Source organism: Nanorana parkeri, unplaced genomic scaffold, assembly GCF_000935625.1.
Source record: "Nanorana parkeri isolate BGI_ZX_2015 unplaced genomic scaffold, ASM93562v1 scaffold338, whole genome shotgun sequence".
NCBI classification, from domain to species: domain Eukaryota; kingdom Metazoa; phylum Chordata; class Amphibia; order Anura; family Dicroglossidae; genus Nanorana; species Nanorana parkeri.
Window position 1 is genome coordinate 777,335 of NW_017306606.1, and position 14,063 is coordinate 791,397.

At 40.0% G+C, this 14,063-nt stretch overlaps 1 protein-coding gene across 1 annotated transcript in view; it reads left to right on the forward strand.

The window, feature by feature from the left end:
• The window catches only part of LRIT1 (leucine rich repeat, Ig-like and transmembrane domains 1), a 22,349-nt gene extending 8,735 nt beyond the window's left edge, over positions 1 to 13,614 (forward strand). The window contains exons 2-5 of the mRNA XM_018558419.1: positions 1,920 to 2,386; positions 8,724 to 9,029; positions 9,957 to 10,133; positions 12,827 to 13,614. Of these exons, the coding sequence (XP_018413921.1) occupies positions 1,920 to 2,386; positions 8,724 to 9,029; positions 9,957 to 10,133; positions 12,827 to 13,596 (1,720 nt within the window). The 3' untranslated portion in view covers positions 13,597 to 13,614. The remainder of the gene's footprint in view (positions 1 to 1,919; positions 2,387 to 8,723; positions 9,030 to 9,956; positions 10,134 to 12,826) is intronic.
• Positions 13,615 to 14,063: the final 449 nt, after the last annotated feature.

Consider the following 14,063-nt stretch of genomic DNA (forward strand, 5'->3'; position numbering starts at 1 on the left):
GTGGGCGGGGGGGGGGGCAGAACAAGGCATGGAGAGGAACATTATAATAGCGGAGGAGGACTGGGCATGGAGAGGGGTAGTCTGACAGTGAGGTGGGGATAAGATTCCAAGGACAGGGAGACACGGGTGGGAAACAAGGGACAGACACAGCAAGGAAAGGATACTTATTCCAAAAGGGCGTTATGACTCCATGGCAAGAAAAACTACTTCCTGCATGGGGAGTTGGAGGGAGGCTCCTTTTCAAATGCTTTTCTTTATATCCATAAGAAGCTTGTTTACAGAACTCAGTAACTCTGGCTTAAATATATACACACAAGTGAATGTCTCAAGGTGCCCACACACCTTGCGATAATCGTACGATAATCGCGGGAAATCACGCGATCGTATGATTATCGCAAGGTTTGTGGAAGGCGTGCGACCTCTGCTACTGTAAGGTCGCACAACTTTTATCTTAGGAACATGTTCGAAAACCAGCCAAACATCGTACGATTTTTGGCTGGCTTGTGGCATGTTCGCAAGATAAAAGTGCCCGTTTAGCATTGCGGTCATCGGAAGGCCGCCCCTTAGGGGGCGGGCTTGCGATCATCGCAAGTACGATCTGCCTGTCCAAGATAGGCAGATCGTATGTTTTTTTAATTACCTTACAACCATCGCAAGACAAAAGTCTTGCGATGGTTGTAAGGTGTGTGCCCAGCATCAGAGGGGTAGCTTATTCCCTTCTCTGTCTCTCTGTCTCAGGTTTCACAATGCTCTAGCATGCATGAACTAAGATAACTGCTCCCGTGCTCTGTCTTGAGAAAACCCTGAGTGCTGTATCAAGTAATAATTTTTAAAAACAAAGTGAAAAAAACATATAAAATACACCAGTTTAACCACTTTGCTAAAATTGGCCCAATCTATGATAGATTCCCTTTAATGCAAGTTCTTTGTAATTCACTGCAGAATAAACACATGCAGTTACTCATAGGGTCAGTAGGAGGGCAGGAAGGAGGGTACTCCAATGCTAGTGCTGAGTAACTTCCACTTTCCTTACCAATCACATTGATCAGACTTTTAATGAAGGTTTGATTCTGTTTTAAGGTTTTGAGAAACTTCTCAGTACTGTCATTTTTTAAAATCTGGCTTTCTGTGTATGAGACAGCAAGAAGTGCCTTTTTAGCATTGGGAAGTCAGGGTATCCCTTCAATTTGGGGTAAATTGCATCTTTTTGTATATTGTGGCCATTTCATTTCCCTCTTTTACTTCCTTTTAAGCGTTGCCAGCATGTGTGTTTAAAGATTACTGGGTTAAGGACAATATGAACTGGAGTGTATTGATGCACTGCAGCAATGCCTGCATAAAAATATAAATTACATGTAAACCCTAACTGAATAATATTTAGTTTGCTAAGGCAATGCATATCAGAAATAATTGCCAATCAAACTAATTTTTACTGCTCCTTATCCTTAAAACTGCCGATCTCCTGCAGCCTTGCAACCATCGTCTATCTATGTGCATGCACTCCAGTGATAGCTGCATGGCATTGCTCTAGATCGGCTTCCTGATGGTGACAACAGTGAAGCATGCTAGTGCAATGTGTGTCAGCACGGCCACTTGTAATCTCCATTGGAAGCCCATGTGACAACACAGGGACACATTTTGGAGACAGGGACCGAGTGAAGTTAACATATAATAGTAAGTGCTTGCACCTTCATGGCAGGACCATCAGGTATTATTTTAATGAAAGCTGCAGATATAAAAACATTGAAAGTTACTATGGAATTTAATGACCGTTTAGTAATTCTATTTGCCTTTCCAGCTCAGTCATTGGTGAATCTTGACTAACCTATTGTGAAATAGAAATACATAATTTAACTGAACGTAATTCTAATCTATTAGTGACATATTATTTTGTATGTTTTTTTTCTAAATCAAAACAGGGCAGTGCTTTGTAATGATCCGGAGATGACTCTAACACCAGTGAATATTCCAACAGACACGTTTAAACTTCGTATTGAAAAGACAGCTATCAGGCGTGTGCAAGGAGATGCTTTCCATCTACTCTCCAACCTTGAGTTTCTCTGGATGCCCTATAATTCAATTTTAAGCCTGAGTGTGGTGACATTGCGAGGCCTGCGCAAGTTGCAAGAACTTAGATTGGATGGCAATGACCTCACATCTTTTCCATGGGAAGCCCTAGCCAGCACACCCCGATTAAGACTGCTAGACTTGCACAACAATGAACTGTCATCAATACCTAAAGATGCTGCACGTTTCATAAAGAACATTACTTACCTGGATCTGTCAAGTAATAAATTAGTTACACTCCCTCAGGAACTCATTGCATCCTGGCTAAATCTCCACTCTGCATCATATTTTTCTAGTGATCACTCTACATTAATCCTTGGTAAGTACTGTCACTATATTAATATAAAGGGACCTATGAGTAACTGTTCTTATAAAGATATTTTAAACCTCTTGCTGAATGGATGAATCAGTAGAAGTGCTGAAATGCAAACTTCTTCTGGAGAAAATGATGGTTTATACTCCCTTCAGTCCTGGCCACATGTCTAAAGGCTTAGCTATTCGGTTCATGTGATTTTTAACTAGAGGAGAAGATCAGCTAGTCTGAACTCTGATGTATGCCTTCAGCAGAGATAACCTAAATAAGTGCCTAGGCCTTGTGACATGTGACAGCACTAAATGGACCCTGGCACATGATTTTCACTTGTAAAGGTATTTGTGCCCATCTGGTAATCTTTATGTATTCTTTATGTATTCAATTCACACTGTTAGCATTTGAACTAAAGTCCACCTTAATTCTTATGTTTTTTTTATGGATCTTTCAAGAAGTGTCTGATAAGTTGTATGTTATGCAAATATTAGAATAGTTTGAGAAGAATTATGAGAAGCTTGAATCTTGCTTTACTTCTCAATATTCTTCTGTAAATACATGTGTTGTTCTCAGGATTCAGTGAGGCCATAACCAGAATTTTGGAATGCTAATTAGTGCAGTGGGGGAATTTAACGCATTACTAATGCTGCTTTAATGCAATTATTTACATGCAAGGTTCTTGTCCTGTTAAACATGCACCCAAATCAGATTACTTTTAAGCATGAACGTACAAAATATATAGTACATACAGTTTTAGAATAGAGAAACAGAATGGGTTTAAGAAAGATTCTGTATAACATAATCCGTTTTTATAAAGAAGTTCTCAATTGTCAAATATGTGTCCTCTGTGTCACCAGCATATGGCAGAAGGCTCTCACCACGGTGTAGGTGACAGGGGTGCCTCATCTTTTTTAGGGCTCATATAAGTGTGACTGATTTGGTGTAGACAGCCAGCAGAATGTGACCCTTGAAGATTTCCTAGTTAATGACAGCTAACTATTCAAAATGCACTAGAATTAGGTACCAAATTGTTTAGCAGGGAGAAGATTAGAACAGGTTGAAACTTTGCATGCTCCTACATGTCACATTGGGGAACAAGCAGAAGGTTTGAACTGACAGAAAGCAGGAACTGATAACATTTCAAGTCATAACTAAAGAAATGCAAGGGTGATGTAGGAAATGTCAGAAATAAATGCAGAGTGGATAGCAGGTAAACAGATCCCATGTTTACAGAGGCAGCTGAACAAGTCCTGGATTCAGACACCTTTGATCAGGTTCTCTGATGAAACGCTCTCAGCATGAAATTCAAACTCTGTTGGTTGAAGCCAGGTGTGCAGCTGCAATGTCATTAAAGGAGAATTATGGGAAGAGTGAAATGCACTCATCCCCATAATTAGAGCCAACGTGTGACACTGAAGCTGTCACATGTCAGCTCTATAGATCGAGAACTGAGCAATAACATACCGCTGATCACTGAGTTCCCGATCTTCTCCCTCTCGATCTTCTCACTGTCAGTCACCACTTCTCGCAGGGATTTCCCCATTCCCCTATCCATTCCTCCAGCGCTCATTAGAGGGACAGATGGGAGGGGGCGGTCACAGCTGCCTCTGCCTCTGCCTCTAGAGAGGCAGAGCCATCTGTCATTCAGGTGGAGGGGTGGATCCCAACAATACTGTTGGGAACTTTCACGGACGCTGTCACTATATAGCAGGCAATAGCCCACTATATGCTGAGTTTTGGGTCACAGGAGGACATAGTAAATGTCCCTCCTGAGTTTCTCACTGTCAGTCACCACTCCTCACGGGGATTTCTCCCTCTCCCTTATCCTTTCCTCCAGTACTCATTAGAGGGACAGATAGGAGGAGGCAGTCAAAGCTGGCTATGAGTATACAAGCCCCACATACTTGGTGCAATAAAAATGAACAAAGATCACAGTCCAGCAACAGGAGTGTTTATTATGGATTCAGCAGCTAGACCTGATACTCTATGCAGAGACATTGCCACATGTTGGTGAGTCATGAGAAATTGGTAAATGATTCAGTCTGCAGCACTGACTTAAAACTAAGATAACAGATTTGAATAGACTTACCCTGATTGTGTGGTAGTCCATTAAAACTTGATCTATTGGTGTGCCTTGCATATCTAAACTCAGCATTGATTTACTACATTACAATTATCTAGCTATATACTATTATTTTATGTGCTTGAAAATCTGGTTATTAAAATGTAATGTGTCACCTACTGAGTTTCTGGCTATTTAAAATGCCGAGAGGCAGGCTGTATTGTTGTTTTATGCTCTGCACAGAATTGTGCTGATCCATACTGGCTTATTCTAATAGCTGCAATTAACCCAAATTAAAAAGAAATCCCACACGATCCCATTAAACTGAAGATGTCATTACCCTGCTATAAATAATGTACTATTTTATATTTACATAATGATAAAACCTAACCCCGGCCAACTTTTTTTTTGGATCGAGTGTGGAAGGGTTTACATTTTCTTTTACATTTTTATTGCTGTCATTGTTTCTGTTGGGAAGATTTCCCCTCACTTCCTGTCTTGCTTATGGGTAGTAGACAGAGCAGGAAGGGAGGGGACATTTCAACAACAGGGGACACGGGCAACTTTAAACAAAATGTGTGGAGGTGGAAAGGATGAGAATCTCTGTCTGATTTTAATTGATGGCTGTGTCGCTCCCCGCATCCCAGGTGACAGATGTCAGGCAGAACTGGAATGGGGCACAATCATTATTTAAAACAACTGGGATTTATTATATACTTTCTCTGGCCCCCCTGGGCATTTTTATATAGTTACATAGTTACAAAGTTACATAGTGTTTGGGGTTGAATAAAGACATAAGTCCATCAAGTCCAACCCATATAGGTCCGCACTAGGTCTCATATATAGGTCTCATTCTTAGGGATACTGGTACCCCTGTATATTACGGTCCCTCAGGAAATCATCCAAGAGTTTTTTGAACAATTCCACACTCCTGGCTGAAATCACTGCCGATGGCAGTGAGTTCCAGACCATAACCGCTCGTACTGTGAAGAACCCCCTTCGCCCCTTGTCCTGGAATTTGTTTTCCACCAATTTTAGGTGGTGGCCTCTAGTTTTTGTAACGGAGTTAATCTTAAAGAGTTTGTTGCCAATGTTTCTGTCGCCATTGAACATCTTGTACATGAAAATCATATCCCCCCTTAATCTCCTTACTTCCAACGTGAACATGTTTAAATTTAGTAGCCTTGTCTCATAGCTCTGGTCCTCCATTCCCCTAATTAGTTTAGTTGCCCTCCGCTGGACCCTCTCCAGCTCAAGGACATCCCTTCTTAATACCGGTGACCAAAACTGGACTGCGTACTCCAGATGAGGCCGAACCAATGCTCTATAAAGTGGCAAAATTATAGACTTGTCTCTGTAGTACATCCCCTTCTTAATACAGGACAAGACCCTACTTGCTTTGTTTACAGCAGCCTGGCACTGCAAACTACCCTTTAGTTTGTGGTCTACAATGACCCCCAAGTCTTTTTCTATTTCTGACTTCCCTAGTGGCATACCCATAATTGCATAACCCATTTGCTTATTTTTATTTCCAAAGTGCATTTATCGACATTAAACCTCATCTGCCATTTATTCGCCCACTCCCCTATTTTATCCAGGTCCTCCTGTAATGATAAACTGTCTAGGTCCGTTTCTAATACCCTCCCTATTTTTGTATAGTCTGCAAACACTGAAATGTGGCTATTCACACCCTCCCCGATATCATTAATAAACAGGTTAAACAATATGGGTTCCACCGCAGAACCCTGGGTCACACCGCTTATTACATTAGCCCAGTCTGAAAAGGTGCCATTTATAGATACTCTCTATATGAAATATACACTGAGTGGCCAGATTATTATGACCACCCCATCAGTACTTCGTTAGGCCACCTTTTGCCTTCAATACAGCGGCGATTCTTCTTGGCATTGACTCCATGAGATGTTGAAAGGTGATGCAAGAAATCTGACACCATGCCTGATGAATAGCACTGTCCAGTTCTGTGAGATTTGATGGTTGTGGAACCAGCTGCCTGATGGCTCTTTCAACTTCGTCCCACAAATGCTCAATTGGATTGAGATCTGGTGATCGTGGAGGCCACCTAAGCAAGGTAAAGTCTCCCTCCTGTTCTTGAAACCACTCCTGCACAATACGAGCACCGTGGCATGGCGCATTGTCTTGTTGGAAGGAGCCATCTCCATTGGGATACGCCATCAACATGATAGGATGAACTTGATCAGCAACGATACTTTGGTATGTTGTGCTATTCAGACGTTGTTCCACATGAATTAAAGGGCCCAAATCATGCCAGGAAAACATGCCCCAAACCATAACACTGCCCCACCAGCTTGAAGGGTTGTACTCCTGCATGTGGGGTGCATGCTTTCATGCTGTTTCCGCCAAGTTCTCACTCTGCCATCGGCATGATGCAACTGGAAACGTGATTCATCGGAGCACATGACTTTTTGCTCGACTGTCCAATCCTTGTGTTCCGGAGCGAATTGGAGACGTTTTATCTTGTTAACTGCAGACAGCAAAGGTGTTCGAACAGGCCCTCGGCTTCCATATCCCATACGATGCAGTGTACGGCGAACAGTGTGTTCAGAGATCATTTGAGAGGATCCCTGATTAAGATCTGCAGTAATTTAATGCACTGTTGCCCTTCTGTTGTCTTGTACCAGTCTTGCCACTCTCTGTTCTGCCCTAACAATGACTAGTCGCTGACGGCCACAATTCGCACGTTCAGACCCAGATTTTCGGCCGACAGTCCAGTCTTTAAACACTTTAACAGCAGTTGCTCTTGAACATTTACCGAAATCTGCTGTTTTGCTGATACTTGCTCCATGGCTCCGAGCGCCAACAATCATCCCACGTTCAAAGGCTGTTAAATCGCGTTGTTTACCCATATCTTCAGAAAAAAAATCACTTCTACTGTCGTGGTAAACAACCTGCTTCCCTATTTATAATGGTCTGGGCCCTCTAGCAACGTCAGCGCGAAATTATAGCTAATTATAGCTAATTTGCCTACAAACGTCAGGTGGTCATAATAATCTGGCCACTCAGTGTAGTTACCTCTGTATCATAGAGGTGTTCGCATAGACTAATTTTATATAAGGGTTTATATGGTAAATGCAAATAGTTTAAATGGTATATGCATATAACCTATATAGTTTATAGGTTATATGCATACCTTTGTGAAAAACAGTCTAATATAAGTGGGTGTGATTATATAGGCATTGTCTAATATGGGTGAACTGATGTTAGCGTGCATAGTTGTCTACCTAATTTGGAGGGACACTTTTGCGAGACAGGGTAAAAACTGTGTTGAGAGCATTGGCAGGGGCATCATCCTCTGTGCGTGGCTGACATGGGCATAGTAATGACACATCTTTCTTATATGAATGCTATATAAGCTAAAAGAGAGTTGTATAGATGAGGTACTTTTTAGCTAAGCAAGATGACTGGATGGTATGTAAAATCCGTACACAAAGAATAGGATTACGATGAAGTATACATTTTGCATACTTATGTGTGCTTGTGTGTACTGTGTTATGTTAACATCCAGAGAAAATTATATCCAGAATACATAACAAAAGAAGTAGTAGAATGTTTCTGTACAAATGTTGTAAAACTTTTTTTATATGTTCACAAAATGGCAAAATACACTTTTACTTGATGTGTTCATTTATGTTAACTCCTTCCCACTTGCAATCTGTAAATTAATGTCCTCCATGCCCCATTCTGAAGATACATTAAGATTTCCCACCTAGAGAGCCATTAACCTACAGTTTGCGTGGCTAATGGCCAGTAATCCTGGCTGTCCCTGACAGGTCAGGTTCCCACTGATAATCAGAGTTGCTCCTGATCACGAAATTACTTCTTTGACAATATTAGCCTTCAGCCTGCAGATGAACCCTGCCACCTTCATGCTGCAGAGGGATCTATAGTGCAATCTCTTTAGTAGTATAATTGTCAGATACAATTACATTATTCAAATATAATGATAGATTAAAACATTAAAAAAAGTTTATTATACATGTTTGTGCATATGTCAGCAAGAAACAGAGTCAGGTTTTTATTTAAACATTGTTCTAGTTAAAAAGACAGGATTTCCTTTAAAAAAAGCTTTAGGTATACACATTAGTAATAGTTGTTGTCAAGTTTATCAACACATGTTGTTGCTGCTTAATTTAACCTAAGCATCAATGCCCTCTGGTCACAAAAGGTTTAAAGCAAAAGTACTGTTGTCATTGCACAAACTGGAAAGCAGAATTATATTTCTTTAACACATTTTCTCGAATGTTTCAGGTTTGCAAGATAATCCTTGGTTGTGTGACTGCAGTCTGTATGAAATGGTTCATTTCCTCAACTTCCCATCTCCAGCTGTAGCATTTATAGAACCGCGCCTGAAGTGTTACTTACCACGCAGCCTTGCGGGTGTACAATTTAGTCAGGTGGAACTGCGAAAGTGTCAGAGCCCTGTTATTCACACGTCTGTGGCAAAACTCAAGACAGTCTTTGGTAGTACTGTTCTGCTACGGTGTGGTACTATGGGAATTCCAATACCTGAACTGAGCTGGAGAAGAGCTGATGGCAATCAAATTAACGGATCAGGTAGGATCACTATGAGTTTTTTTTAATTACCCCTAAAGTTATAATGTTTTGTTTTTAAATACATTTTAAAACTGTATTGTCCCTTTACTGTAACACAACTTAAAACCCAACTCTATTTTTTTTTTTTTAATTTAAAAATGTCCCTTAACGGCTTCCCAGGAAGAAAAGCAGCTAAGGCTGCAGTACTCATCTTCAGTCCAGAGCTGTAACCTATAACCTGCAGTACTTCTACAAGATGTCCTCATTATTTCATGTTAAATGAGTACCAGTGCATTCAACCCAAAAGACTGAGGACATACTGTGAGTGCAGGGCATCTTGGGCCCACCCCCTCTTTTTGCTTACATTGGATTTCCATTGCTATGCTATATTCATGGCTCAGAGAGGAAAGATAATCAACATCCTTAACATTCTGTAAACAATAGTTATCCAGTACATATATTTTTTCCACAATTACCATTTTTTAGGATTATTTTGCTTTTGTGGAAAATAAAGTACCCGTACACAGCTGAGAAGGCTCTTTTTGTCAGAATAAACTATGATCATCCTAGTTTCCTTTTGTTAAAATAGAAAGTGGAAGTAGAAACTAGGAGTTACAAAAGAGGTATGAAATGTCCCTGGTTCATATTTGGATCCACAGGTAGATTAAAAAGAGTAATTTATGGTTTATTGTATGTACCTTTCTGATGCAGTGTCAAGGACTACATGTGGAGTTTATAGAAATCATTGTATATTTTGTCATGCCATCATACCAGATTTCACCAGCAAAGTGGTTCCAAATAATAGAAATATGGCTCAAAGATAAAAAAAAAAAAAGAAAAGAAGAACAGAAGCTATGGGAAAGATTGAAGATTGCTTTCTTAAAAAAGGAAATCCTCTTTACTGTTTTGCATTTTATAAGTTCTTTTGTGTGTTTATTGATTTTGCAGTTCACCAGGAAATATCTAGTGATGGAATGAGTTGGTCCATGTTAAATTTGCCCAATGTTGCTTACAAAGATTCCGGAGAATATATCTGCAAGGCTAAAAATATTCTGGGAATGACTGAGGCGTTTATTTCCGTTTTTGTCACTGACTCCAACACAACTGATGAGCCTAATGACAGCGGTAATTACCAATACGTTTGTATGTTGAATTATGTATGGTTATGTTAAAGTTTGGCTTCTTGGCTAGAACGTAGGTGTATGCCATCACCCAAGTCAAAGACATAATCATGTTTTTAAAAACAAAAAAGTATTATACATGTGTGGCAGGAGTTCTTTGGTGTCCTTGAAGGATGCCAAAGTAAACCCTCATGTGCACGACTACAGATTTGGTAAAATCTCCCATGTGCAGATAGATATACTGAATTTTCACAGGCCTCCCCCTACATAAGTGTTTTGTCCCTGATAAATGGAGCAAAGGGGACAATTCTAAGCTGAACAATGGGATAATATATTTTATGTTGGTTTTTATATGGGTAGTACGGGATGGCTATAAGGTCCTGGTTGTTCATGAGAGAATTTAGGTTCCAGATACAGTAAGTGACTGAAAAAGTATTGGTTTTGAGAATAATTTGGGAACTCCTTCCTTTCTACATAAGTAGTGGGGGATATTGGATCCCAGGGTTAGGGTATTGATTTGCAAATTACTAAAAAAAGGGTTTTAAGCCTCAAATAAAAAAAAGAGGATCCCCCTGCAGTAACAGAAGGGTGTTGTGTCATAGATGAGTACTGGGGGAATATTGAGGGGCATATATTAGATCTCAGATAAGTAAAGGTGAGTATTTGATTTAGACGGTTTATGTGTTCTAGTTGAGTAATAGGGATTCATTCCTGGTGGTACAATGAGAGAAAGTAACTTAAAGGAGAACTATGAGATGAGTGATTTCCACTCACCTCATAGTTCTAGCCGACCTGTGACAATGAGACTGTCACAGGTCGGCTCAGTAGATCGGGAGGTGAGTGAACACATACCGGGTTCGCTCACCTCTCGATCCTGCCACGGGAGATCTCGACGTCGACGTCGGGATCCGCTCCGGCTGCAGCGTCTCAATATACCGCGAGCTGTAGCTCGCGGTATACTGAGCTTAGGGTAACGGGAGGAGGCTAGTTTGTGTCCTCCCGTTACCCTAAGGAGAACTATGGGGAAAAACACTGACCCCATAGTTCTCCTTTAAAGGGATATTATCTTGAAGGAATTATAAGAAATACTGGGTATTGCAGATGAGTAAATTGGGGGCACTGGGTGTTAAATAAGTATTAGTTTTAAGAAGTATTGGATTACAGATGGGAGTATAATGGGTCCCAGTGGTTTAGGAGGCGTTAAAAAAAATCTACTAGGTCTCAGTGGAATCATGGGGATATGGATCCTAGAGGCGCTATGGAAAGACCTAGTACCTTAGAGAAGTGTTTGGTGGGGAGGTTTGAATTTCCCACGTTAGTAATATGGTTTTGTTGGTGGGTCAGAAATTCAGGTGTGCTAGGTTCCCTACATGCATAACCGATAAAGAAATCAGTTTTAGGGGGAATTTACAGCAGCTTACTGAAAAAAGCGATGAGCAACTGAAGTACACCGTGTATTAGGTAATATACGAAGTGTTGTTGTTTTTTTTGGCTGGTTATTGGATTAGGTAATAGGCAACAGAGACAATGAGGGACACTATGGGATTCATTTTATGTTAAGTTTATTATTTTTTAAATTGTATTTTAAGTGGCCACATATCTGCAGCAGCAGCTTTAATTGCTTTCCACGTAACAGAATTCTGATCCATTGTGAACAGACAAAGGTCTCATGATTGTAGTGTGGGAACCTGCCCATTCCCTTCTGCTGCCTATGCTGTGTCTACATTACCTATTACTCATCCAGTTGTCTACTTAGAAAGCTGTACAGGCCTTTCTAGTGATGTAGCCAATATATACTGCCTCCAACAATTAAAAGCTAATAGTGAGCTTTGTACCTTTAATATAAAAGTAGGATGTCACCTAGCTTTTTAATATTAGGAGAGAGTGGCCTTTTGGAACAAAGCAAGGTGGTGAAGTAGTTGATCCATGACCTGAGGCACTTACCAGATATCTGGGTATCCCCAGGTATCAGGACCTAGTGACTGTCCTAAAAAATGGGTTATGGTTATATAATGTCCCAGATAAGTTTATATTTGGTGCCAGATGAATAATATGTGCTTACCAGTTCCAGATAACTGATGGGAGTTATTCTTTGTACATTGTGACTTGTTTAAAATATCCCATACTTATTATTCACCTAAAACCCAATATTCCAAATCATTTTAGAGTCAGGACTTTAGAGTCCAGATGAAGAAAAAAGGCCAAGTTGAGTAATGAATGGTATTGGTTTTTAAAAGAGCCAAGGGACTATTGGGCCTCCGTTTAGCAATGGTGAGCATTGGACTCTAAATTAAAATACTGAATATTAATACCAAATGAGTATTTTAATGTCAATCGCAGAAATGGGGTGTATAAAACCCTCCATGTTTGAAAATAATTCCCAGTCATTGCATTGCAATATAATGATAATGCCTGCCATTGCTGACCTCCTGGAAACAAGGAGTTTCTATATATGTTCCAAATGTATAGAAACTAGATGCAATCTAGGCATAAATTCATTGTTAGCACTTTGCTATTTACATCTTGTGCGTTGCATTTTTATTGTTTCATAAATGGTATTTGCTCAGTTAATCTCATGCTACTGAATGATTATACATTTTCTTGTGAAGTGCATACCCTTTCCTGTGAATAATGTTTGGTTTTTAAAACTATTGTTTCCTGTTATAACTGTAAAATTCATGTTATCACTTTTTGCAGGCAAATATTTATCTGCAGAAGGGAACAACGGTGTGCAGAATTTCAAATTTAGTGGTCCCCAAATTCAAGACAGTAACGTGCAGAATATGAATCCCAATTCAGTCATAAGACCAGACACCAAGGACTCCAGCAACATTTTACTGAGCTCTCCCACAAAGCAGCCAGAGACTGAGCGATTGGTAAGAGGTGTTAAAGTTATTGGTGATACTGACCACAGTGTGTCTCTTGCATGGAAAGCTCCCCTTGCTAAAAATGTAACAGTATTTAGTGTTTTATATGCAATATTTGGAGAGAGGGACATGCGGAGGATCAACGTGGAACCCGGCAAAACCAAAATTACAATAGATGGTCTGATACCACAGACAAAATACATTGCATGTGTTAGTGTGAAAGGGCTGATCCCCAAAAAGGAACAATGTGTTATCTTTTCTACTGATGAAGCTGTTAGTGCTGGTGGCACACAGAAACTGATAAATGTTGTGGTAATTAGTGTGGCCTGTGTTATTGCTGTCCCACTAACACTGGTGGTCTGCTGTGGAGCTTTGAAGCGACGGTGCAAAAAGGTATTGGTCCGAAAATCTAAAGACCTTCAGGATTCCTATGTGACATTTGAGAGTCTTTCCACCAGCAATAAAGCAAAGACAGCTGAAGGGGAATACTTGACTAGACATAATCCAGATGAATCAAATAGACTGCTCTCTGCACGATCAAGTGTAGATTCTGAAGCCATTCCAAAAACTGATGGACAGCCAAATGAATTCTTTTGCTGATGGCATTTATAGCACTTTTCCAAGCTGGAGTGTGTATGCTGGGTATCATACGAAGGAAATTTATTCACCGTGTGCCAGAATTTGGGGTATAAAAAGTAGTTAGCACATTTACGGCTATTTATACCATGCTTTAAATATAACTTTCTTCCAGGTAAGTGACCTCAAGAAATACATGTAAGTGTCTGTATCCATAGTCCCATCCATCATGAACTCCTCTTTCTTGCTAAGACTATAATTGGTTTTATCAGCTGAAATTACAATTTTGTATTTAGTGGTTTAGGTTGGTTGTCAAGTACATTTGTCAAGAAAGGTGGAGACAACTTAACCCTAACACTGGGTGACAGTAGGTATAGGTGACTAGGCCAATATTACATCATCATCATCCATTTTAATTTTATGATGAACAATTACATTTTAAAAGGAAAACTTAATAATTTAGGTTTTTAAGAACTAGCACAAAAGCTATA